This window comes from Musa acuminata, chromosome BXJ1-2, assembly GCF_036884655.1.
Source record: "Musa acuminata AAA Group cultivar baxijiao chromosome BXJ1-2, Cavendish_Baxijiao_AAA, whole genome shotgun sequence".
Classification (NCBI taxonomy): Eukaryota; Viridiplantae; Streptophyta; class Magnoliopsida; order Zingiberales; family Musaceae; genus Musa; species Musa acuminata.
This window is the reverse complement of record NC_088328.1, coordinates 22268588-22294448: the sequence shown is the minus strand read 5'-3', so window position 1 is coordinate 22294448 and position 25861 is coordinate 22268588. Positions and strand designations below refer to the sequence as shown.

The 25861-nt window shown below is 40.4% G+C and overlaps 3 protein-coding genes and 1 pseudogene across 6 annotated transcripts; 1 reads left to right on the top strand and 3 right to left on the bottom strand.

Moving 5' to 3' along the window:
- Positions 1–256: 256 nt before the first annotated feature.
- LOC103973298 (uncharacterized) lies at positions 257–10519 on the bottom strand. 4 transcript variants are annotated; one of them, XM_009387830.3, is made up of 9 exons: positions 10382–10519; positions 8976–9260; positions 6261–8847; positions 6062–6183; positions 3408–5540; positions 3220–3268; positions 2871–3118; positions 2576–2683; positions 257–833 (listed from the first exon to the last, which is right to left on the bottom strand). In XM_009387830.3, the coding sequence occupies exons 3-9, from the start codon at positions 8472–8474 to the stop codon at positions 605–607; spliced, it is 5103 nt and encodes a 1700-aa protein (XP_009386105.2). In that variant the 5' UTR covers positions 8475–8847; positions 8976–9260; positions 10382–10519; the 3' UTR covers positions 257–604. The 4 variants fall into 4 exon arrangements, with proteins under 4 accessions (XP_009386105.2, XP_009386098.2, XP_018677837.2 ...); XM_009387823.3 differs by having other exon boundaries at positions 10233–10473; XM_018822292.2 differs by having other exon boundaries at positions 6261–8843; positions 10233–10473.
- An 817-nt stretch (positions 10520–11336) lies between these two features.
- On the bottom strand, positions 11337–17512 carry LOC135598655 (pentatricopeptide repeat-containing protein At1g26460, mitochondrial-like; annotated as a pseudogene).
- LOC135598659 (gamma carbonic anhydrase-like 2, mitochondrial) lies at positions 17499–22049 on the top strand. Its single transcript, XM_065092801.1, has 2 exons — positions 17499–18045; positions 21397–22049. The coding sequence occupies exons 1-2, from the start codon at positions 17514–17516 to the stop codon at positions 21771–21773; spliced, it is 909 nt and encodes a 302-aa protein (XP_064948873.1). The 5' UTR covers positions 17499–17513; the 3' UTR covers positions 21774–22049.
- Positions 22050–22654: 605 nt separating this feature from the next.
- Positions 22655–25750, bottom strand: LOC103973273 (squamosa promoter-binding-like protein 16). Its single transcript, XM_065092786.1, has 4 exons — positions 25461–25750; positions 24905–25359; positions 23649–23779; positions 22655–23482 (listed from the first exon to the last, which is right to left on the bottom strand). Exons 2-4 carry the CDS (start codon positions 25297–25299, stop codon positions 22827–22829), a joined length of 1182 nt encoding a protein of 393 aa, XP_064948858.1. The 5' UTR covers positions 25300–25359; positions 25461–25750; the 3' UTR covers positions 22655–22826.
- Positions 25751–25861: the final 111 nt, after the last annotated feature.

Genomic DNA, 25861 nt, shown 5'->3' with positions numbered 1-25861 from the left:
CCTACCTATTGAGTTGATGAGGCACCTTAGTAGGTGTCAGATTGGCAGTGACATAGGTGTCTTTTCAATTACTAAAAGTAGCCTCACTATGATTTAAATTTCCTTTCCTTAATTATTATAACGGCCGGCAAATGATGCTTAGGGTTTGGACAACAAAATGGCGGTAAAGTGATGTCACGATATGATTATGTCCCACAATTAGAAACATTTTTTTTTTCCAGTTTGAATAAACAAAAGCAAAAAGAGTATGAGAAAATGACACAAACACATGATCTACTTTACTACTGAGGCTTCACAACAAGGATTGTTGTGTACATGCTAATACTCCTCTATGTTATAAATCAAAATAATGCAATACCCTAAGCTTATTAATCTTCATTGATGTACATAAACCTATATTTCAGATACAAGGATTAACAACCACCACCATGTGGATGCTGACGATTTAAATGGACAACACCTATGAGGAGGTTGATTTGCCTTGATAATGCTTATGTTCATGATGATGTATTTTCGTTTTTTGTTTTTGTTTTGAGGGGGTGTTGAAAACACATCAAGAAAGATTGATAGTGAAAAAAAATCAATCAATCAATCAATCAATGATCTAGAGCGAGAGACAGAGAACCCCCTCAGGAAGATTTCCCGACACCGGAAGTGCAGTGATGTATCTCTGCAGAAAGATATTGCGACGGTAAGCTCCAGAAATGGAGGAGACGCCGACTGCATCTGCATGAGTCCGACCATGAAACTTGACTAAACGGTTCATGATGGAGAACCTCTCCAATTCCTGGCACTCCAAACGAACATCTAACAATGAAGTCTTTCCGTCCAACCTGAAAATATTGATCAAACGAAATGATTTAAGCATAAAATAAGGCTAGAATCGTCAGGAATTACAGCTCGGAGCTTGCCAGGGAATTAGATTCACAAGAGGATGACACTGATCTAGATTGTTCATAGTAACATAACCAAGTGCAAGACTGAAGGGAGAAAAATCCAGAGGAACCATATAGCAATGTTGTGATTACTGGATGCAAAGCGACAATCCCACACTAGATAAACTAGCAGCAAAACAATCAATAAATTTCTTTATCCATTTCTTAGAAACTGTATGTCAAGCATCTAAATTCATAACGTGCGGTAACGATAAAATGCCACTGAAGGTGCAAGTCTCCATAAGTGTTTTCCTTTCTACCTAAACCACAGCTGCTCGATGAGACAATGATGATTGATGTAAAACCAAATCGACAGTAAAATTGCATCCATCTGGCATTTTGTCCTCAACATTTGGGCATCTCCCTCACCATGTCCCCAAAACTTCAATTCTCCTTTGCTTAATTTCAGCTTTAAGAAATTGAATTTTCAGCTTCGAAAAGATCAATCAAGAATAAAGAATCTCTTCTTTCGACAGCCTGGAAGTTGTGACATTCTTTACCTTGTATTGAAGTTCTATGTTTTGGGAGAGAATCATATCCACATATACGATACAGAAGCAGACCAATATTTTGATTCAAGCCAAAAAGACATCGGAAGACATGATTAAGTTGAAACTATAAGCTACTCCTATCTTTTTATATTGGCAGTAGCCGACAAGCAGTCTCTAATCAACTATCATCTGATACAGTATCAGATATATACTCTCAAGTTGATCTCAAGAAAAACCTTGTAGCCTCGAACTAAAATATATTCCCAGTTGACCTCCTTGAACATTGTGCCATACTGGGTTTTTAACCACTAATGACGGTAGCAGTTCCATATTAAAGAAACCACAAACCTTGGTGGCATTTCTTCTGTTACTAATAACCAACCTATCCATCAAGCTGTTTTGTAAAATGTAAGTTCAACGGTATCAAAGGCTCATTTGGGCATGCGAGTGATAGTACCTACTCAAGATGCAATAGTCAATCGACCATGCAAGAGTATCCAACCTTCTAAACAAACCAATGATTTATCTTAGACACAGGGCACAACCTTTGCAGCCCCTTACTAGAGAAGGAGCCCATTCATCTTATTGTAACCACTATAGATGTAACCAATTTGTAATTTGCTTCTGGTGTGGCAAAGAAGTGCACCGAGGAAGCTAGTCGGAGAAATATTTCTCCAAGATTCCAAGATGAGGCTGATTTGGGCAAAAACAAAAAATCAAAGAAATGCACAGTTGCTCTCAATTAAATGTCTTCTCTCTAAAGGACAGATGGAATAAAAGAAAATAAAAGGTCATGGTCCTAAATACCTTTTCTTCTGACCAAGTGCTGCATCTGCATGTGTCAAGTGCTAAGATGACAATAAATCTACAGAGTAACGCATAGGCGTCTTATGAATCTATATATTATGATCCCAATAACTAATACTATCCCATCACGTATCACCTGACACTTGTCCATTAAAAATTGGAAACATCATTAACCACAATATCAACAGAAATCTTCAATAAAGCAGTAACAAGACCAACGCAATAATCAAACAATTAGAAATTGTATGGCTCTGCTAATGCACCAACAATTAGAAATTGCATAGAATGGAATCAAACAAGAAAAAAAAGGAAAAGAAAGATCTTCCATTCTATCGTTCATACCTTGAGAAATCAGTTCCAACTTTCTTGGATCTACCAATGAAATCCTCCATGAGCTTTGAGAAAATGTCATTCGCCACCTTCGTGGAAGTCTTAAGCTCTCCCAAAGTCCTAGAAGGTTAAGGGGAAAAAAATCTGACTTAGAGAGCAATAGTTAAAATTTCATTGTCGGAACAGTATGAACCCACATTACATCTCTCACCCATAACAGGGTGAAAAGTAGCATAAATTACTTCAAATATAAGTGAAATGATTCTAATATTTAATGGTCTTGAGGAACTTCAAGGGCAACACTTACATGTTTTTATTTCCCAACAGCACATGGGAATCACTTTCTGAGGAAGTGACCAGGCTGCACACATCAGCAAGTGCCGATTTGGCAACAGTGAATGTCACGCTTCTATAAGAAGCCGCTGCCTCTTCTTTCAACGTCACAGCTGGTACTGCTGGAATAAGTTGATGCATGAGCTGAGTAGTAAGGATTAGCCTTCTACGTGACTGAGGCACAAATGGCTCATCCTCCATAGTTTCAGCTTCATCATCCACCTATCATCAAAAGAGAAGGCCCGTAATATTCGCCATTAAAGTTCTGGAGATTGGAGTGCAAAATTTAATCAATACAAGCCAAATTGGGCAACTGAACAAACCTTTCCAATAAATCTGTTTGCAGCCTGGGCCCAATCTAACTCTGCCATACTAAATAAAGAAAAAATATTTACATTTATCAGACTAATTCAAACTGAGATTATGTTTCTTAGAAAGGCAAAATCTAGGGTGTGCCTTATCTATTTCAATTGAACTAATATTAAGCAAAAATGCTATCAAGAACAACTACCTGAAGCTTGGCAACCTTTGTGGTTCTGTGACCATCTTATTCCACGGTACATCTGTAGTGATTTTACGTTTCTTTGATCTTACAATTATATCATGGTCCATAATGTCAGGAGGCAGCAAAGAGGGAGATGCCTCACCAGGAGTACTCTTGGTGGCTAGTGTACCTTGCCTATAACTACCAATGTGGCTGCTGTCAAGTCTTTGTTCCAAATAATTATCATCCCTTGTTGCAGGAGCTTTCTGGAGAAAGTATTGCTGAATGGCAGCTATTTGACTTCTCTGGGCATCACAAACAGCAACAGATCTGCCATTTTGGTAGGTCCCATAACATTCTAACCAGGAAGGAACCATCTGAGGACCAATGTTGGTGCAGTCACTACCTCCCATTATATTTGCTGTGGAAGTTGTACTAGTGGGATGCATGTGAGCTTGGAGATCATGCTGTCCAGCTGTTGATGTGCTTGGATTGCTTTCATCACTGTCATTTGAAGCAAAGCTTGGCGGTTTGGAATCTGGAGGGAACGAAATATGAGAAGCTGGACCAACTTTACCATCTGCAGGAATTCTAAAGATTTTATTCTGCCTGCGATCAAATCTCTGATCTATATTAAAGTTCATCTGTGAAGCATTAAAACCAACACCTTTTGGTCCTTTTCCTGTCAAGTTGTTTACATCAGAATCAGAAGCTTTCGTGGATTGTAATTGATGAAGTAGTGAATGGTTTTGTTGTTGAACATCCGAAGGTTTTGACATGCATCCAGAGATGCCAATATCACTGCTAGAAGAAGCAATACTTGTTAAAGGAGAACGTAATACTGGAGAGCAAGGAGTATCATGCTGATGATTATCAACCAAAGTTGATATTTGGACATTAGAACCTCCATCCAAAGGTGGTTTTGTGACTGCTGCTTCTTCTCCCTGGGATGCACTAATTGACTTACAAACATCATCCACCTTCTCAGTGTGCATAAGATTCAAAGATTTGCCCCAAAGTGGATTCTCTTCTTTTTGTGAATTAGCAGAACTTGTACCAACTTCAGGAGTAGCACTTCCTTCCTTGTTTACTTGATCACCTTCCTTTGGCATGCCCCACAAACTTGTAATTCTATCATTATTCACTATGGACTGAAGTATGTTTGCAGCAAGTATTTGACGATTGATACCAGCTTGTTGTTGTTGAGGTGATATATTTCTCCACATATTGTGCAACATCTTCGGGAAGGCAACTTGCTGAGACATGCTTGATATGGAAGATTGTGAAAATGACTTTGTTCCTACAACAGGTACTTGTTGGCCAGAGCTTGTAGTCTGAGACAAGCTTGCAAATGTTGAATTTGTGTACTTTGTTCCTCCAGAAGAAAATTGTGAACCAACAGGTACAGGAGTTTCAGCAAACGAAGCATCACCTGGAGTTGAAAATCTACCAGCCGGTGCAGGCAATGATGTCTGAACGGATTGGCCAGGTACAGCCATAATGTGAGAGTCACATGGCTGCCTCACAAGTGAAGAATTTTGAACTCGTTGACTTGCGTTAGCTTGGTTACTGAAGGAAAATTGGACAGACTGATCCTGTACATCATGAAGAGTTCTGAGGGAAATGTGTTGTTGCTGCTGCTGCTGCACCAGGTGATCTTGAGTGCTAGAAATGTGTTGCTGTTGAAGCTGCTGCTGCTGTTCCTGCAGTTGATTTCCTGCTAAAGGAATATTAGAAGCCACAGCAGACGAGAAGATAAAATGTTCATTTGCTTCTAGGAGTTCCTCGTGTTTCTGTACATATAGGCTGGACATTTTATCACAATTTTTTCTTTGCCATGCTTCATCAAGGGAAGGAACAGGTCGAACTGAAGATGTAGAATTGGACAGTGGCTGATTTTGACATCCTGCCTCTTTGTCTAATTGCCAATTGTTAGCATCATCTATGGACTTTTGAGAAAGTGGCGCATATTTTAATGGTGGTTGCCTTTGTGATGGTGGAGCCAATCGTAACCCAAAACCTCGCAAGTTAGAAGACCAATCAAAGTGAGGATGAGTAACAGAAGTTTCAGCAGCAGCTTGTGCAGGTAGATCAGATGCATTCACAGAATTGTCATTCCTTGACCAGTCAACCTTGTGAAGAAGCTCAAGCATATTATTGCTGCAACAAATTATAAAAATTCAAGCATTAGAAAGATCCAAATGCATATGATCGTTGAAGCCAAAACCATAAATCTCCACCATCAAGCTTGGTAAGAGCAACATGTCTATTGTAATACAGTTATAACAACCATGCAATTGAAAAGGGAAGAAAAATATAGACAAATTAGGTAAATGGCGAACGGAGAAGTTTGGAAATCCAAATTTAAGATTCAACACTAGGTTCTCTTGCACTAATTGATTTAAAAAAAGTAATAAAAGATAATAAAAGAAATGAGTAAGTGATTGTTTAGAGACTAATGCCATACAAGCAAATTTTTTACTCTCAATTACAGAAGAAAGCCCCAACTGCCCATGCCAGCCATTCTAGCACTACATGAGTATAACACCCTACAACATCATGACTATTAGACTAGGATAGGCATAGCACACCATGGCATGGGCCACACATGCTGTGGGAATCATTGGAGAAGGGCCATGTTGAAGTAACCCAGCTAAAAGATACTCAAACTATATATGTACCTTGTTTGAGAAATAGTTTCATTCTGTGAATACTGAGCAGTTGAACCATCAAAAGAACTGTTAGAGGCACAGACAGGCATAGTATTTCTAGACTGCAGTTCCTTGGTTCCCACTGCAATCATCTGTAAAATAGTTAAGTTTTCATATGAACAGAAATGTATCAGAATCTTAGTGTAGTTCCAAGAAAAACCAAAATTACCTTGGACACAATTGCAGGATCACTGGAAGCTTTATGACCAGCAAACTCTGTCTTCCCAACAAACTTATGATTGGGTGGGAAAGAAGGCCCCATAGTTCTCAAACTTCCCAGTGAATTCTGCAACATTTTAGAATCCACAGTATGTTGACAAGACTGAATTGAGAAACTTTGGCTTCCACTCACAAGAGGATATTGGTCCTTGCCAGTCAACAGGGACTTCTCTGTTGTCATATTTCCAACATAACCATCACCTAAGTTCACTGTTCCATGATCCCTTTCATTCTCATGGTTCTCGCCCAATCTTTCCACAGTAGTACTTGCAGATGATTCCCAAATTTTTTGTCTCTTGCTTGGCTGATTCTGTTTCTTTTCAACATCTTGGTCAATTTCAGAATTCACACACGTGTTGAGGGCAAAGTGTCTCCCTAAAACACTTTGCTGAGCATTACTTGCCTGCTGACGCATATCCTGGTTGAGTATTAAGTTGTTCGAGTTTAAATTACCTACTAAGGAATCTTCTGCTTGAACCTTGGGACTGCCAATATAGGATTTGAGTGGTTGCAATCCAGAATTCAGATTAACATGATCCTCACTGGTATTCCACAAATTTTCATCATTTTCATGATAATTTGAAGTGTTACCGCCCCTACACGCCATTGGATGACTTGTTTTCCAACCATTTAACCTAGTAACAGACTGAAGAGAGGCATTGGACATGGTCAAGTTTTGTTGGTCACCCCAACCAGACCCTATGTTCTGTGACTTAAACTGAATGTCCCCAGGGTTCTTGTCATGATGTTTAATGCTCTGCCCAGACCATACTCCACTAGTTGAAGGCCTTTCAGCATGAAGACCACCTTTTGATAGCTGGGATTGGTCACAACTGTGATAGAACTCAGAGTTATGTGCACCTTGGGTGGTCGACAAGAATGACGCATGGGGTGCCTCAGTCAAAACCCCACTGTTTTCTTCATGAGCAGACTTAAAACAATGCTGATCGCTAGGGGAAGTGGATGAGCCTAGGATTGAATCAGCATCATTAAACAAAGGAACAGTAGTTGAAGTTAAAGATGATGCACTCTGAAGGTTTCTATCATCCCAAGCAGATGGCCGCTTCCCATTGTCATTAGTCATAATAGGAGGCTTGACCATCAGTTGCTCCGATTTTTGAGAATTCAAGCCAGTCCACCCTTCCTGGAGCCTGTTGTTACTACTAGAAGCTTGTACAGCATCTTGCATAAGAGCACTCCAGCTCCCACTTTGGATAGAAGGGAATGTAACAACATGATCATTCTCCGAAGAGTGGCCATGCATATCTACACCCATGCTAGATATTAGACTCCCACCAAATGAAAATCCACAGTTATCATCGTCAGTTCCAAACAAAAGCTTCTGTTCTATAGGGTCTAGACTAGCAACACCACTAGAAGTTCCTACCTGTGATATTGGCTTTCCCTGCAAATTAACAGATGAATCTTGTTCTTGCCTACCATGAAATTCCTGAAAATGAACACTGTGCTGCAGATTGTTTGTTGATTGAAAGCTTCCTGATGTGACATCATTACCCAAATCTTGGACTGGTGAATTCCCAAAGAAGTGTTTCCCCTTGAAATTGTGTGTAGTAGCCAAAGTCTTATCCTGTAAGCAAACTTGTGCAGCCGATCGCTGATCAGTTTGAAAAGTTCTAGATGTATATGATGCCTTTGCATGTGTTGCATCTGCCTCAGTCACTAGATCATGGCAATTATTGGATATTCCCAGGTGAGAATACTGATTTACAGTGCTGGTGCCTGAAACAGGAATGCCATGATAAGTTTGATCAATCTGGTGTGACATAAAACCCACAGATCGCATTGTGTCACTTTGACAATCTGATAAAACAACCCCATTTACTAGATTGTGCATGGCAGGAGAGATATTGGACTGCACCCAGTTAGTGTTGCCAGCAGTAAATATCAGAGAATTATTTGGTAGGTTGTGCATGCCTCCAACAAAATCATTTGGCCACACGTAGTTATATGCATCATTGACTGGCATTTCATTTAAAGTTGCAGGCGGCTGATTTCCTGTTGCAGGTTTTGCTACAGCAGATAACTGGTTATGTGGACTCGCATGCCTTGCTCCCTCATCCAGCTGCTGAAGTTGCTGCTGTCTCTGAGGCTCTTGAAGCTGCTTGCACATCAACTGCTGTTGCCAGAATTGCATATTGTTCATGCCTTGGACAAGGAAGCATTACTTAAGGAGATAACTACTAGTGAACATGGATTAAATTCCAAAAGCTCAATATTAACAAAAATCCAACAGCCTCGGACTTCTGAATCTTCTACAGGGACAGGACAGCTTTTATTGGATACTCCAATATCCATCAAAAATCATAAAGATGAGTGTCGATTACAAAGCAACTTCAAGCAACACTTGGAAAAAGACCAAGTCTAATGCCAAAACACAATTTTGAGAATGAGCAACCGCTTTTCCTTCTTGAGTCTTCACCCAATAATCTTAGCAATAAAATTTCCTAAAGAGCAAACAACTGATATTGTAATCAGGCACCTTGTTGATTTCCTACTGTTCTGATTTGCATGCCTTCCTATAAAAATTTATCAAATTAGTGTCAAGTTGAAATTAACCGCATATTTATAATTTTGGAAATAAATATAAAGGGGTGTCAAATTGTATCCTTTGGGAGGCAAAGTCAATAAAAGAACAGACACGTACCTGAGAAAAAAGCAGTTGGAACTTTGAGACCGAAATTTCACAACATTTTGTTCACCATTGGCATAATTCTACATAACTGGCCAACTTTGAACTTCTAGTGATATCCTCAAGAAAATTCTGCACCTTCTCAGAATTTCCACTCCTAGCATAAAAACCAGTCTACACTGACTAGGAGTTATAACATAATTTCTCTGATATTCTGCATTTATCTCCTCAGAAATCAAAAGCAATTTTGGAATATCACAATCAGTTCCTTGTAAAACAACCCTTCAAAGAAAATCCACCCTGTGAAATAAACCAATACAATCATTATGCAAACATGAATCACCAATCAAAAAAGGAGTCATAAAAAAGATAACATAAAAGAAGAAACTCGGCAAGCAAAATGCACACCACTTCTAAAATATATATAGCTTAACTTTGTGCTTAAAGCTAGTGAGGTTGCAAGAATACGATAAGAACCAAAGTCATGTCCTTGCAAAAAACAAAAAGGCATCGTTTAATTCCATCCAAGCAGGATTATGGGCACCAGCCTTCCTGAGAAAGTATAGCATATGGCTTCCAGGCAGACTCAATTAAAGTGACTTCCATCTGCTGATCACAAATTCCAAAAGCCGGTTCTCAAGCTTCATGGTTGGAAGGTGTACATTAATCACGAATACTCTTCACTCCTTAACTCTAGGGATGAAGATCTCTATAACAGTGGACTGACATGCCACCATACAGGAAATCCGTGAATAAAAATTTTCATCTTCCATTGGCTTAACTAGAACCACACTGGGAAAGATGTATATCTAATCTTACCTCAATCTGGAAAACAATAACTCGGATAACACTGGCAATGAAAAGTAACATAGGCGATTGACGACTTTACTGCAGCAATAACATTCAGCTTTTGCAGTAGCATAGCTGCATGACAACACCAACAACCACATGCACACACACAAAAGACAAAGCTAAACAACATAAAAAACCTAAATTGCAATAAATTCGGAATCTAACTACGAAAACTGAAGGCTTCTTTCTCACTCAACCAGAAACCATTGGAAGAGGTAGACAACCAAAGACCCACCAAAACACTCAAGAACGGCAGCCCCGCATCGACCCAACTCCAGACACCCCAAACCAAGTTCCGACTCTTACTAAGAAAAGACCCACCAAAACTGGCAGCTCCCCTCTCCAAATCAACGACAAGTGTGCCGAATTTCCCATTTCGACCGATAAGTCCAAACCTACTAATAAGGAAAAATCCAGCACCTAAAGCAACAGATCGACGGACGGATGGGTCCGCGGGGGCCGGAGAAAACCGACTCGCTGGCGGGAAAATCGGGAATCTGCCTCTCGGGTGCTTCGACCTAACGCGGTTAGACGGAGGCGGGGGCGAGCAGAAATGGCGGTGGACTCACTCGGTCGTGTCCAAAACGGAGTTATGGTTGTTCCTGCTCCAATCGGGACTCGGAGTTAGGGTTCCGCAAGGAATGGGGAGGCGATCGCTCTCTCTCTCTCTCTCTTGCGAGTGAAGTCGTTTATTTGCGTGAGAAGATAAAGTTAGAGAGAGAGAGAGAGGTGTTGCGAAAACTTCAACGAAGTGATCATGGGTGAAGACGTCGGCTCGGATCCAAGGCAATGGTTCGGATTACGAGCCGATTGGTTTCTTGACCGAGCCGGTCTCTGCCATTCGTTCGCAGACGCTTCAGTGTGGGTTCATCTGAAGCGACCAATCGGGACTTGACACATGTTGAGCCTGCGAGAGAGAAATTCAGTAATTTGGAGGAAAATTGATGAAAAATAAAATAAAAATATTTTTGGACGACTCAACCTGCTTCATTCAGATGTTACATAAAAACCAATTGATTTATTTGATTGGGTAATGTTAATTATTATGAATTATGTAAACTGCATATACTTGTACGCCGAATATTGCAACTCTTTTAATAAAAATATAACAATTGCTCCAAGCAAATTTCTAAAAACCATCATAGAAGAGGAAAATATTAGAAAATATAAATACCATAAAAGCCAGAAGGAATTTAAAATTAAGCATCTAAATGTGATGAAGACTAATATATGAGAAACCAACCTTATTAGAACCTAAAATTGGATGTATCGACAGGTACTATTTTGTAAATTTATAAATCTATCAGACAAAAAGGTAATTAATAGGTAGAATGTCTATCAGACAAAAAGGTAAAATCATGTTGACTTGCTCGAGAAAAAAATTAGCTAAAATTTATTTAGTGCACCTACTTTTTTTGCTTTGGGTATGACAACATAGCAAAAACCAAGAAGCAATGTTGTTGATTGGATAAAGGCATGCATGATGAAGCAATATATAAAGCCAGGCTATATGAAACAAAACACTTGCAAACTGATATGCGTACACTTTTTTTTCTCATTGGTTGGTGGGATTCTGCGCATCCCCAAAACACTTTGGCCCAACATTACTAGTCCTTGCGTCCCAACAGTCCCAAAGCAAGAGAGACACATCAACATAAAAAGCTGCGTCCCGTTAAGGAGAGCATAAGAAAACAAACCTCAAACCCATAACCATATCCGAATGCCAGTTTCAAGGTTGCTGTGGTGGCCAAGAACTGTTGCCATGCAGCTGACAAGAGGAAGCACTGCGTCCCCATGAATTGTGCAGCCACTGGAAGCATGTAGTTCGTATCACGTCACGCTCCTCTGACTGGCGCTGTTCCCGTCAATATCCCCTCGTTGGAATGTTCCTGGGTTACCTCAAGAGATCCTTGTCTTTTCGTGTACTATGGAGACAGGAGAGAGATGCTACAAGATCACTTGGCATATGTAATTTAATGTTGGAAAAGGGAATGAGTCACTTACCATTGAGACAGCGAAGTGTGTGCGTCAGGGAGACCCGCTTGAGGTGGAATGAGTAAAAGTACACTCCAAGTAAACTGGAGATTGCACATTCTTTTCCCTTTCAGAAAAGAATTACAGCTCGACACCTTAAATTAATGTTCCAAAAGCAACACAGTGGACTCGATTCATTTTCATGGGAGTGGCAGCTGTCAGCAGTCAATCATGAGAAATTTGATCCTCAAAGGTTGACCAGTTGTCAGGACTCGATTCATTTCCAAATGAGGAGTTAGGGTCATTGGAGCTCCCATTTGACCAGTTACATAAACAGACGCAAATCCGATAATTTATGTGCTACATTTGGTGATGAAATTAAAAACTACAATAATGTTGTTCTCAATTAATATGTCTGTTAATTACTCGGCATCAAATGAAATAACAATTAATAACCCCATATTTTTTAATGGAAGAACTAAATAGATAAGTACTTCTGAGGTCAAGAAGTTGAATCTATGCCTGCCTAATTCACTTAAATCGAATTAAAATAACCATTAACCAAGTTTAGAATGGCAATGCATAGAAAATAAAAACCCAAATTAAGTTTGTGATAAGTTAGAATACCTTTTCTTTTTGGGCTTGTGTACACCCAGTTGTAGTCGGAATTGGGCTCTCCCAATTGAACTGCAATAGAGAAGAAAGACAGCAGCTCATTGTGATCCACCAGCACCAACTGGGCCCCTTTACTGAGGCAGAATAGACGCCCATCCAACTGAAAGCAATGTAACAAGCTATGACAATAACACATTATTAGCCATCAAGCTGGAGTTCTATGACCAAGTTCAATCTATTTGCTTCTGATGCACCATCTCACATGGTGATTAATGATTTAAATAAAAATGGATTTGTCTAAATCCATAAAAATAACAGGAAAACAAAGTGCAGCTAACCCCAATATGATCATGCAAGTTAAAAAGCTTATTATGAGACAATGAAAGTTATTAAAGTTAAAAGGGAATCGAATGAAGGAAAACATATTGATAACAAGTTGGTTGGTGATCCCACTTTTTAGCTTTTCAGTAAAAATAAATTACAAGCAAGAAATTTACATGCTGCTCTTTTCCTCAACCAGCCAAGAAACCTGTCCAGCAAGAAACCTGGTAAATTCAAAAGAAATCCAAGTTATAATTCTGCACTTGAGCTAATACACAAGCAGCGGTCACAAAAGATCTGCCAGCAACAAAGATGAGTATAGAAAGATTAAGCTCATGAACTTGATGCTGACATAAACTGCTCAAGCAACCACTGCATGATTCTAGATCTGGAAGAGTGAAGGATACCTCATACTGCTGTACTCCAGATTATAAAGCATCTCTCGACGTAATTCACCACCCATTTTATACTTGAATCTTTGAGCAAGAGATTGTACCCTTTCATCACTATCAAAATCTAATTCTTATGAACAACATCTTTGGACCTTTTTTCGTGTTTCCTTTGGAGTAAAACCTGCCTCGACCTGAAAGATAAGCAATAATCCAAAGACCAAATTGTCGTTACCTTATTGAAGTTCAAATTAACACAACAGTCAGTAGGGTATGAAAAGATGGGTCATACCATATCATCGATTACTGACAGAGCAGTTTTTGAATCTCGAATGACAAGATGAGCGTCAACAAGCAATGAATATGTTGTTGCATTTGGTTTCACGCCCAACCTCACTAAATGCTCAAACACTTTGCAAGCTTCAGTGGTCTGCCAAATGAACATTTCTTCATTTCCTCAAACATAAAAGAGGAACAATGACAATCACAAAGGAATAAAAAGATATTGACGGACTATGCAAGATAAGTAACCTTTCTAAGCTTTCCAAACACACACATCAAAGCATTATAAGGATGAACATCAGGTGTCGTTCCGATCTTTTCACTGATGGCCTCAAAAGTCTCATATGCTAGATCAAGATCCCATATGCTTGCACAACCTAAGATCACACAGTTGAGAGCAGCAACAGACTTGTAAAGGGGGTGTGCACGGCTCAAATTCTCCAACTGAATGTACACCTGAATGGTATTTTCAGGAACAACACGAAGGTCATCTACTGTTGCCAATAATAACAGCATCCATTGCATGACTAATGTTTTAAGAGTATATAATTTTGATAGCCTACAAACTAAATTAAATCAGTTGCCCAAAACTCAATGGTAAGATGAAGACAAAAGTTGTAATGCCATAATACTCGATGAAAATCACCCTATAACTCAACTCAATTGTAAGATGAAGATAAAAGTAGTAATGCCAGAACCAAGACAGTGAAACCTTTCTATTCAGGTGTAACTTACAGACTTACTGGCTCACCAAATCATGAACTATTGCATACCAGTAGTACATATTCAATAATTATGCTTGCTTTGTGAAATGTATGCCACATGTAAGGGCATGGTATTCGATTTGAAATAGGTTGTGGCCATACCGAATCCAAAGTTGAGAAGCCATTCTTGCAGCAAGCAACGACTAGTGGGTATACAGATGTAAAAGGAGAAAACAGCTCCTGATCAACTTCAGAATTCTCATACACGGTTTCAGATTCATTGAGGGTAGCAAAAGCACATTGTAGTTGTCCTAGTGATGCATGTGCATATATCTTTGCAAGGTAAGTCTCTGGACTAAGGGCCCTTTTTTGTTGCAATGATCGTTGCAAGATTGACCAAGCAGCATCTAAAAGGGTAGAGTTGCATGTTCTACCTGCAGTGCCAACTGCTGAGACAACTAAGCCTTCCTCTGCTGAAAGAAGAAATGGTGGTCTAGCGTTTTCACCACAAGCAATCCATCGAGCCAGAAATTCCAAGGAGAAATAAACCAATTTGATATGATCTGCTTGCAAAGCAACATCTGCAATATAGTTACACAAATTCCAGCTTGGGCATAGGGCTTTGTTTTGATCTATTGTCTGAAGGAAAAACCAAATCAAAATTATAAAACCCAAAGATGAAGATAAAACAGAAATAACTAAATGTTATTTACATTGTGAAAGATAAGAATCGGGACTTCAAAATGCAACAGTACAGAAAAATATGGCAGTCAATGGCCATAAGTGACAACATAACTAATTACACATTTGGAAAACTTGGTCAATACCTTGCATTTCTCTATGATGGATGCCAGAGTTTCCAGCATTCACACAACTCCGTACACAATCCATAAAGACAATTGTTGATATCATAAAACCAGACTTTATTATCAAATCCATATACTTGAAGGCAGAATCTATCTCATTCATTAGGATTAAAAGGCCTACAACCAAATTGTATGATACATCATCTGGCATAGTGCCTGTTTGCAGCATCCTGAAGTCAATCAATAAGCAATCATTTCAAAGGAATAAATGCACATACTACAGAAAAATGGAAAGATCTAAATTCCATTTCTGCTGTCTGAAGGAAACAGGTCACCTTCTGAATAAAAAAAGCTTAAGAATGCAGTTACAATTGTATTAGTAAATATAATTTTGACAATGGAACAATTACCTGCCATTTCAATATTATAAAAACATCCCTACAAGCTAACCATTTGTTTGACAAAATATATTAAATTAAAAAATTTTAGATCAATTTTTTATCATAATTTTGAGACATATTTAGAAGCTCAAATGATAAAAAATATTACATAAATACATCATGTTTTGGTGGAAATAGAAACAAGGTGAGATGGAGAAAATAGGAACATCACAGATAGTTAAGATTTAGAATAAATAAGAAAAATATCAAAAAAATTTAAATTAGAAAATTTATTATAGATGTCCATCTAGTTATAATCAAGAACATCTCTAAATATTTTATAGCTTTTGGATCATTCCTTAGTATAGATAATCTGATTTTGAGGTCCATCGAAAATAAGGATGTTGGATACTAGGAGTTGATTTTTTTTTTAACCAATTTTTTACTATAACTTTGAGACATATTTAGAAGCTCAAATATAAAAAAAATATTACATAGAGTTATCATGTTTTGGTGGAAATTGTTAGGAACGGGGTCAACACTAAGAGGGGGGGGGGGGGGGGGGGTGGGTTCAATTCCCAATTTAACCATCAAGACCCAAATTGTCCCTAGTTGCCAATTATCATTAATATAGTGATAACATTATACTACATAGGATTGTGAGTATGGACCTCCATCATTAAATTTACACACATGATGAGGGCCTTGGTTGTGTCTGTTTGTCTGTCATGTGCAATACCCCAAGAGATTAGTGGGAACAAGATATAAGGAAGTAGAACTAAGGGATGCAGTCACAAGATATCAGAAAATAGAGCTAAAGAGAAGAGACGGATAGAAAACCTGTATCTTTGCTGCCGCAAAAGGTTTACCAACACTATTAGATTTGCTACCAAGTTTAAAGATCAGGCTCCACAATGTACAATCTGTTTTCTGTATTCACAAATCTGATGAATCAATTTATATCAGTATATCAGTCTAAATATCCCAAAATTTCCCCACATGTTATAACATAAATGTTCTACATTTCAATATTGTCTAGTTGCACCATACAAGAGGAATTGAATTTGGTTAAGAAGATCGAAAAAATCTAAAGTTCAAATCGTTGACATTGGAAACATAAGCTATGGTTCATTTTCTTCAATAGGACACCAAACAATGGTCATTTTTAATTTCTATGTCCAATTCATAGGCCATTTATTGCTGACGCAGGTATTTCCTTTTAGATTGCTTCTTAGGCAGATGCATAAGTCTCTCTATCAACTTATCTACATTGTTGGAATCAACCACCCAAACATAATATGAAACTGACCTAACAAAATAATGAATTGCCCAAAAAATGATTACAAAATGAAGAATACTATGCATTTTTATCCTACAAAAGTACCGGTCAACCAACTTCTCCGCTTCCTCACTCTCCCGCGCCTGAAACATAGCCTTCAGCACCAAGTTATATGATGCCGTGTTGGGCGCAATCTGGTACTCCTGCATCTGAGGCACCAGATGCAAAGGCTCCCCATCATCAGATTAGCCCTGAGGTAGTGATTGAAGAGATGAACGTCGGGCTTATTGGGCACGCCGGAGGCGTCCGGTGAGCGGATCTAGAACTCGAACAGCTGCTTGAGATCGGACCAGCGCTGCGACGTCATCCAGTCAGCGAAGACGTTCATGAGGCTGGATACATCGAGGGTCTTGGAGAAGGCCATCGTCCGGGCTGTCGCGGGGAGTCCCATGGGGACGAGCGACCGGCCGCCGACGAAAGGACCAACACCGGGTGCGGGGGTCAGGTTCCGCCAGTTCTCTTGGTAGAAGGGGCTCCCAGTGGCGGGGTTGAGGGGAGCGGGGCAGCTGTGGGAGAGTCGGAGGCGGTGGTTCCTGTAGCTGGGGCTCCTGGGAGAGGAAAGGGAAGGCGGAGATGGAGCGGAGCAAGGGGGCGGCGGCGAGGGACTTGGGGAAGATCGAGTGGGAGCGGAAAGGATGGTTGCCATTGGCGGGCGAGCTCGGAAGGGGAGAGGAGAGGCCGCTGGTTAGGTTTAGGATCTTAGGCGGAGGGGAAGAGTGACGACGTGCAGAGAAGAGGCGGTGGAAATTGCAGGATCGGCTACTTAAATGTGGGCGTCTCAACGGTAGTGATGACGGGGAGAATTCAGTAATTAAAAGCCTCCTCGATTCCAAATCGGACCCGGCCCGGCCCAAATAAATTCCATGGGCACATACCATTTCCATTATAAAGATGGGCCGATCAAACCGGTCCGGCTCAAATGACGCACGTGTGGAGCCCCTCACTTCTACACCTCACACGAGCACAATTCCTTACTCCGCCTTTGCCTCCCCCCTCTCCGCTCCTCTCTGTCCTCTCTTGCGGTGGAACGACCTGGAAATGGCGGCAGCTCTCGCTCGTCTCTCGCGAAGAACCCTAGCCGTTCGACCCCGCCTTATCCCGCTCCACCGCCTTCTCTCCGCCGACGCCACCGCGGCGGCGGCGGCGGCGGTGGCGCCTCCGCCGCAGACGGCGTCGGATCGCGTGAAGTGGGACTACAGGGGGCAGCGGCGGATCATTCCCCTGGGGCAGTGGGTCCCCACGATAGCCGTCGATGCGTACGTGGCCCCCAACGTCGTCCTTGCCGGGCAGGTCACCGTCTACGACGGCGCCTCCGTCTGGAACGGTGCCGTTCTCCGCGGCGACCTGAACAAGATCACCGTCGGGTTCTGCTCCAATGTACAGGAGCGCTGCGTTCTCCACGCTGCCTGGAAGTCTCCCACAGGTCCCCTAATTCCTCGATCTAAATTTGCCGTCTGTCCTATCTGATTGATTACTTTTAGGTTTGATCCTTTCGACTGAGTGGAACTTGATCCGAGTTGATGACGTATGCTCTATAATTGTTTCATTTCTTTATCAATTAGGAAGCAATTCTGCCAATAACAGATGACATTTTTTGTGGGCTATTATTAGAATGCATCACGACTGTGGATATCTATAACATCGATTTATAGAAATTTGGTTCCATATGTTGGCGAGATAAATTTTTTTAACTATTTTGTTCTATGCTGGATCTTGGAATAGTCAGAAATTTAGGTGTGGATTATCCTAGACTTATATGTGGGAGATTTATCATGCGATGATAATAGGTGAAAAAGAGATGCCATGGCATACACACATTTGAGGGTCACCATAAAGCAAATGAAGATCACCAAGTTTTGTTGGAACAACTAAGTGAAACGGGAAATGGATGACGACTTAGTTCATATGATGATTGAACTCAGTTTGTTGGATGGCTAGGTTGCTTTTTTCTGAAAAGCTGGTGGAGATAAGGGTACCTATCTTTATCTTAGAGGTGTTTGATTTGGCAGGCAAATATAGTTTGGGTTAAACTTGCTCAAAACGAATAATTTTTTGGATCTCAAACCAAGTAAAAGAGTATTTGATCACATTAGCAACCGAAATCTGATGGCTGCAAAAAAAATTGCTTTGTCTGCTAGATTTATGAAGTATAATTAACATAGGATATGAATATCCAATAGAACCGGGCGATCTATTTTGAAATTTCCTTTTGCACCCTGAACAATTATCAACAATATGTTTACTGGACTAAAAGATGTGTTCCTAAATGAGGAACTACACTTTATACATCTCTTTAAATAACATGAAGGTTTCTGGTTATAGATTTCAGATATTACTTTCATTTTCTTAACTGAGGGTTCTCCTAGATTGCTATTTTGGTAGCATCTATTAATGGTTGATTAATCTATATGACATTATAGAATCAAAAGTTTCCAAATTCTACCTTCTGGAAACTCGCCAGAATTATCTGATCACTTTACATATTGTTAAGGGCAAGCCTTGGTGTCACGCCTCAATTGCTATTTTACAACATACATGATAGAGTTCATTTTCACCTACAATGGTAAAGTTGTATATATATGAACCCTTCCTATACCCTGTGTTTGTGGGAGCCTTGTGCGCTTCACCATCCTTTTCCTTCATATTGTTTTGTTAATCATGTAAGCATGTTTGGTGCTATGTTAAGGTCATTTTTTGCAACTTTTGGTGATCAAGACAGACTTTCTGCTCGCAGAGCTATGACTGCACTCATTGACCCTTTTTTTATCTTATATTGATGGAGCCAGGTGCCTCATGTATAGGCCACCCTTTTTTACAAAGAGATCACATATTTATATGTAACTATATATGTTTTCTCTCCCCCAAATATACTGACTTCTGGCACTTTTAGGTCTTTAGTTAATCCCTTGTCGTAATCTTAACCAAGGTTCTAAACATCATACCGTACTGGTGTACCGATTAGTTATCAGTATGGTATGTACCGAGTTGTACCAAGCATACTGACACATGATACACTAAGGTGTACCAATGTACCGCACCAAGTGGTATGGTACGGTATTGCAAACCATGATCTTAACAAAGGTCTTTTGAGCATGTTTGAGAACCATAATCAAGGTGGAATTCTTCTAATTTAAGCCTTTTGTGCCTCACTGGTTTGTGTTGGTGGGAATAAATTCTTGTTGTAATTGTCCTGTGGATGCATATCATTGATAGTTTTGTGTCTACTTACAAATAATGGATCGCATGATGATAATAGTTTGTGAAGTCTAATAATTTCTTGCTTAAATGAAAGCTGGATTTTGGTGAAGAAAAGCTTTAGGTTTGTAGCCGTCTTGTGTTCCAAAAATCACATGAAAGCAAATTTTATGTTGCATTTTCACATCCTGTTGGTTGTTTCCAATGAAGAAAATTGAGAAAATTAGTGCTGTAAGAGAAGGAGATTATGTATTTGAGGTTGCAACAGTTCAGTTTGAAGTATTAAAACATGGCTTGATAACCCGAGCAGCAGTTGCAAGGGCCATCTATGACTGATAAGTGAGATGCAGGGGACTATGTTGCCTGAGAAAAGATCTATACATGGAAGTTTGGCCACTAGTAATGAACTAAAGTATTGACCTTAGTGCTATGAAGAGACTAAGGCAAAGGTATCTACACATCCACGATCGAAGGTCAAAGGTAGGACTATATGTTGTTGTTTTGTGACAGAGGCTAAGCATGAAAGAAAGCCAAAGCCTTTCTCTCAGGTAATTAGCATTTAGCATGACAGAGAAGAGTTAAGGATAAGATAAACGAAATTGCATAAGGTGGTTCTGTGATATTTGTACAAGATCTGCATTCTGGAATATAAGGTTAGGCAGGTTGATTCAAGCTTGTCAGTAGGATAACATTTGCTATAGGAGAGAGACAAGTGGCAAAGGATTCATGTATCTGATCCCAGATACTGGAACAAAGGCTTGTTTTAGTTGATTGTAGTAATGCTTCAATGGTTTGCATGATAGGTCCCGTCTATGGTCATTTGTCTTATTAACAAATTGTGCTTTGTTGTTTAAAGGCTCCAATAGGATGAGCTCCATACAGGAGCTAGGCTCAAATTAACTGTGGACATTGCTATTTGTTGCTATTATTGCAGTAAGAAAATTTGACACGAGTTCAAGCCTGATCAATTATCTTACTTTCTTTAGGGATGATTTGTTTCAACTTTTTTCATGAGATAATCTTCCTTTTTGACAAAATATTTGGTTGGCATAGACTTTCTTATTTTTAGATTCTTCAAGCAATTTTCTACTTGTGTGGATGAAATCTTCAATCAAGCTCTAGAATACTCATTCAAGCCTAATTTTTGACCTCTTCCAGTGTTTTGTTTGACTTCCTTTTTCGTTTCCCTGACCAATTTAGGAAAGTAAATTAGAAATATATATCATGTTGTCATATGGCACCCCAACTCCCAAAACTAATTAAATTTATTGAATAGAAAATATAAATCAATTTAGCCCACATCGCATACTGGGTGTTTGGTCAGATTGAGATACAAGAGGTGTATATACCATTTTAGTGTATATTTGGTGGATATACCTCAATCAACAATGTTAAGGACATTGCAAACATGCCGCAAATTTCTTGGAGGAATCTAAATCACTGTTAGTTTATCTTGAAATGAGGAAATTGAATACAGATTTCAGTTCATTGTTATGTTGCCTTCTTCCTGGTTTTGCTTTATTGTTGAATTGGTTGACATTTTTATGGAAATCCCATCTCCGGCATGTTTCTGTGTCAGGACTTCCTGCTGAAACATCCATCGACAGATATGTCACTATTGGTGCTTACAGTCTCCTTCGGTCATGCACAATTGAGCCAGAATGTATAATTGGTCAGCACTCCATTCTCATGGAGGGTTCACTGGTAGAGACCAATTCAATACTCGAAGCCGGGTCTGTGCTTCCCCCTGGTCGTCGGATCCCAACTGGCGAGATTTGGGCTGGCAACCCAGCTCGTTTTGTTCGAAAGCTGACCCACGAAGAAATCCTAGATATTCCAAAACTAGCTGTGGCCATTAATGATCTGATGCAGAACCATTTCTCCGAGTTCCTTCCGTATTCCACAGTTTATTTAGAGGTGGAGAAGATGAAAAGGGCCCTCAACATTTCTATTTGAAAGAAGAGTGTCTAGTTGGAGCTGAAGGTACAATAAGCAGTGGCAAAAACTAGATGTGTATTTTTTGTCATCAAAGACTTCAGATAGTTTGCTTTCGAGTCCACCGGTGAATGCATAACAATGAATGTTAGTTTTCTCTGATGGCTGAATTGGCCTTCCTTTTCTATTGTTTGTTTCAGTAGCTAAACCTTCAACTCTCTTTGGTTCTTGCAATAATTGAAGGAAATATCTTGGGCATGTACTACATACTGTTTCCTGAGCACCTTCCTTTTTTAAGATTGACCATAATGTAGAGAGCTGATGTTGATCCTCTCAACTGCTGACCTTGTGGCATTTGATTGTTTCAGATTGTTTCAGAGCTAGTTTTGATAATTCTTAGCACCTGCATTTGCTTATTAACTTCAGAATTGAGGGATTAGCTATCATCTTTCAAGCTATTCAAAATTGGATGCCTGAGGAATCACTGGAAGATGAATTTTACCAGTATCTGGACACTCATAGCAGAGCATGATGAGGGGGAAAAGGGTTTGGGTATGCTTGGAACACTGGTTATTCATCAGATATGATGACTTGGGATATAGATAGATACATATGTGATAAATATGAATATATCAGTTAAATCAGACCATTAATTATAGTTCATTTGGTAAACTTAAAAGCAGAGGGAAGAACTATAGAAAGAGCATGCTATTCATAAAAAATCAATCAAATAATACATTTTCTATATATATATATATATATATGGAAAATTCTGGATATATGAAATTTAAATACCACTAATTTCGAGTTCTTTCATAAATGAGACAATAAAGGAGGAAAAAAGTAGGGTTGTGTGCCTTCTCCAATGAAGAAAAGCTTGAGGTGGCCTTCAAAGCAAACACTAAAAACAAGAAACATCACTGCCATTTGCTTTCATCAGGAAAGATGTTGAGAAAGCTCCTCAGCATCAAAGTCAGAAGTGAGCAAGAACATCAATGTTTGGACAAAGCAAAACAAGAGTTTTAGTCGGTACAAACCCTCGAGGAACTAATACCATTTACAGGACTACTACTACTACTGCCAAGAAAAGTGTAGAGATGGGGAGGCTCCATCGTTGGCACCCTCGCCACCTATCTGAAACATTCCCTGGCAATGGAGATCAGTATCGGAAACCAGAACTCCACCTGCTTGCTCATCCTCAGCCCCTGAACAAGAGAACTCCGTTGGCAAGACACTGCCTGAAGCTGGAGAACCAGAGTAGGGATTGAGACTGCTGTACTGAAGACTCGGAACAAGTGGCTGACCCACTGGAATCCTATTAGTAGGCAACATGTGGTCAACACTAATGCTCGAAGTTTGAGTTGGTGATGACAGAAGAGAGAGAGCACACTCGGAGTTGATAGCTTGGGTTAATCCATCAGAGAAAAGCTTGCTGCTGCTGCTGCTGCTGCTACTTTCTACTGAAGGAACGGTGTTGAGGAGTGGCTGACATATTGATGCTTCTACGGCTGTTCTGCTGAATGCCGCTTTGCCATCTTGTAAGAAAGGGAACTGCTTCCTTTCTTTATAGCTGCAAGAAAAGGATCCAGGAAAGTGGTGTTGGCTGTCGATGAGATGCAGGGGGGTGTGATGGGTGTACAGTGCATCTTTCTCAGCTTTAACAATGGCAGACCAGTTGGGCTCTGTTGGAGGAGCTTGGGATATATATGCACAGGTTGAGAACCTGGTCCCTGCATGCCGAGTTGAAGCCTTTAGAACCCTAATTAGGGCATCAGTGCATGTTGTGTGCTCCGATTTCCAAACAGCCAGCCAGTAAATCGATTCAGATGACAGAAATTTCACCAGAAAAGCAGGCCTTTCGTTCGCGAAAATGGAGAAATCTAAGAAAGTTCATACCTTGTTGAATCGGAAACAGGTTAGCAGAAGTAGCTGATTCTGGTTGAGGTTTCCTTCTGCGCCTGTTGTGGCCATCGAGACGTTTCCTGCAGCTTCGTTTTACCTCATCGAACTCTATCAGCAAGTGAAACCTGTTAGCATCATCAAACCATCAATCGTGCGGTGCCGACGATGAGGAAAAGGAATCAAACAGATGAACAAGAATTGGAATGTTTTTGTGGATGAAGTGTCGAATTTTCGAGGAGGTGAGTCCACATAACTGCGGTTTCTATTCTGATATTATATGACAGTACGAAGAAGACAGTGGAGTTATGATTGAAATTTGAATGCTGTTTTCCCCCTTTTATGATCCTATTTTGCTCCAAAGAATCCAGAGAGAGCAATTTTGCAAGTGATAGCATCACAAACTCAAGGAAGAAGAAGTTGAAAGTATTAAGTTGATTCTGCTTGCCAAAAGCAAAGAATTGGAAAGAAGGTGAGGACTTATCCTTTCTGAGTTTTTGTAGTGCAGTATGCATCATCAGGCAAAAGATGCTCAAAGAGAGAAATATACTTCTGAATGATTTCTTTGGCAGAAAAAAATATAATCTGCAGACAAGATTATGCTGAAGAAGGTATAGATGTCTGAAATCAATTTTCCACAACAGAGAAATAGCAGAAGTTATGTTTAATTGGAACAGCTTGAGATGTTCAAGTTGGATAGTTGGACTCTGGAAATTTTGACCAATATGCTATGGTTGATTATTGAGCTGAAATCAATACAAATTTACTAGAAGATGAACTAAATATAGAGAGAGAGAGAAACCAGGAGCAAAGCATACTCCTGGAATCAGAAAGATGATACAACAGGGAAACAAGAAGAATCCTTGCAAGCAAATGGAACAAAGTAAAATGACAAGGAAGAAAGAAGAATTGATTTGCCAAATGAAATAGAGCAAAAATAAGGTGCCAGAATAGAGCAACACCAAATGAAAGATGCAGACTTGATTTGCCAGAATACATTAGAAAATAAGGTGAGAACAACAAGTAGCAGAGGAAGACGAACAAAAGATGAAACTCTTCTCCATGATCGTCTGAAATCATGGCATCTTATGGAGACTGCTCAAATCAAACATTTGCAGCCTAGAAGAAGAGAAGCTGGTGCTTTTACCATCATCACACAGAATCCGAGAAGATGGGTCGGCCATGAGGAAACAAAGCATGTAATGAGAGCTTTACCATTCGGCTTGCAGGTTGCCCTGTTCTATATGCATTACCTGCTGCACTGCTGACAGAAGCGCTGCTCCACGCCGCCCACCATGACGATCGGAGTTTTGGAGTGGATTTCGCAGACTTTGTGGCGCCTGTGATACTCCCTGCAGTTGCTGAGATCAGAGTTGCAGCCGTCGACCGAGCACGCCGCGTTCTGGCTCCCGGCGCCCGGTGCTCGAGCCCTCTTCGATGGGCTGGAGGACGACACCGCCGTCGTCGTCTTGGATTGGCTCTTCCATTTCTCCGGTGAGCCCCCGAGCTTCAGATCGACGGAGCAGTCCGCTCCCTCAGCTTGGCTTCGGAGGTTGCAGCTTGGCCCGACCACTGCGCCCATGCTGGGCTCCGCACTCTGCTCCAGCTCTGCCAAATCCCACGGAGGCATCTTGTAATCCCATTCCATCGAAGCAGGCGTGCTTCTCTCGTCTCTCCGCTTCCAGCTCGATCCACGAAGTAGCTTTTCCTGGTAAGACGAGAAGAGCAAGGCGACGCAAAGTGTTCGATTCCCAGAGAACAGGAAGAGCAAGCGCAGGCAAAGGAAGAAGAAGACACAGAGACTACCACCTCCACGAACTCAGAAAAGAGAGATCACAGCCGTGTGAGTTCCATGGAATCGAGCAACAGTAGGATCTCAAAAGAGGTTAACAAAACAAGTGGACAAGGTGGTAGGTGATGAACCGAGAGGTAAAACCAAGCAGAAATCTCGAGAGCCGAAGACGAGGCAGGTCTTGCACAGGACTGCAACGCCAGGAACAGAGGGCCTATGTGGTCTTCCCAGCCATCAACTGCCTTGCATGGTCTCAATCATTGAGCTTTGAATAGGATGAGAGAGAGAGAGAGAGAGAGACGTAAGTTGACATGGAGGTAAGGACAAGTGTAGATATAGAGCCAGAGAGGGTAGGCTAGCATCATTGCAAGTGGTGGAACAGTGAATTGGATAATGCATCAAACCTCGCTTAGATGAT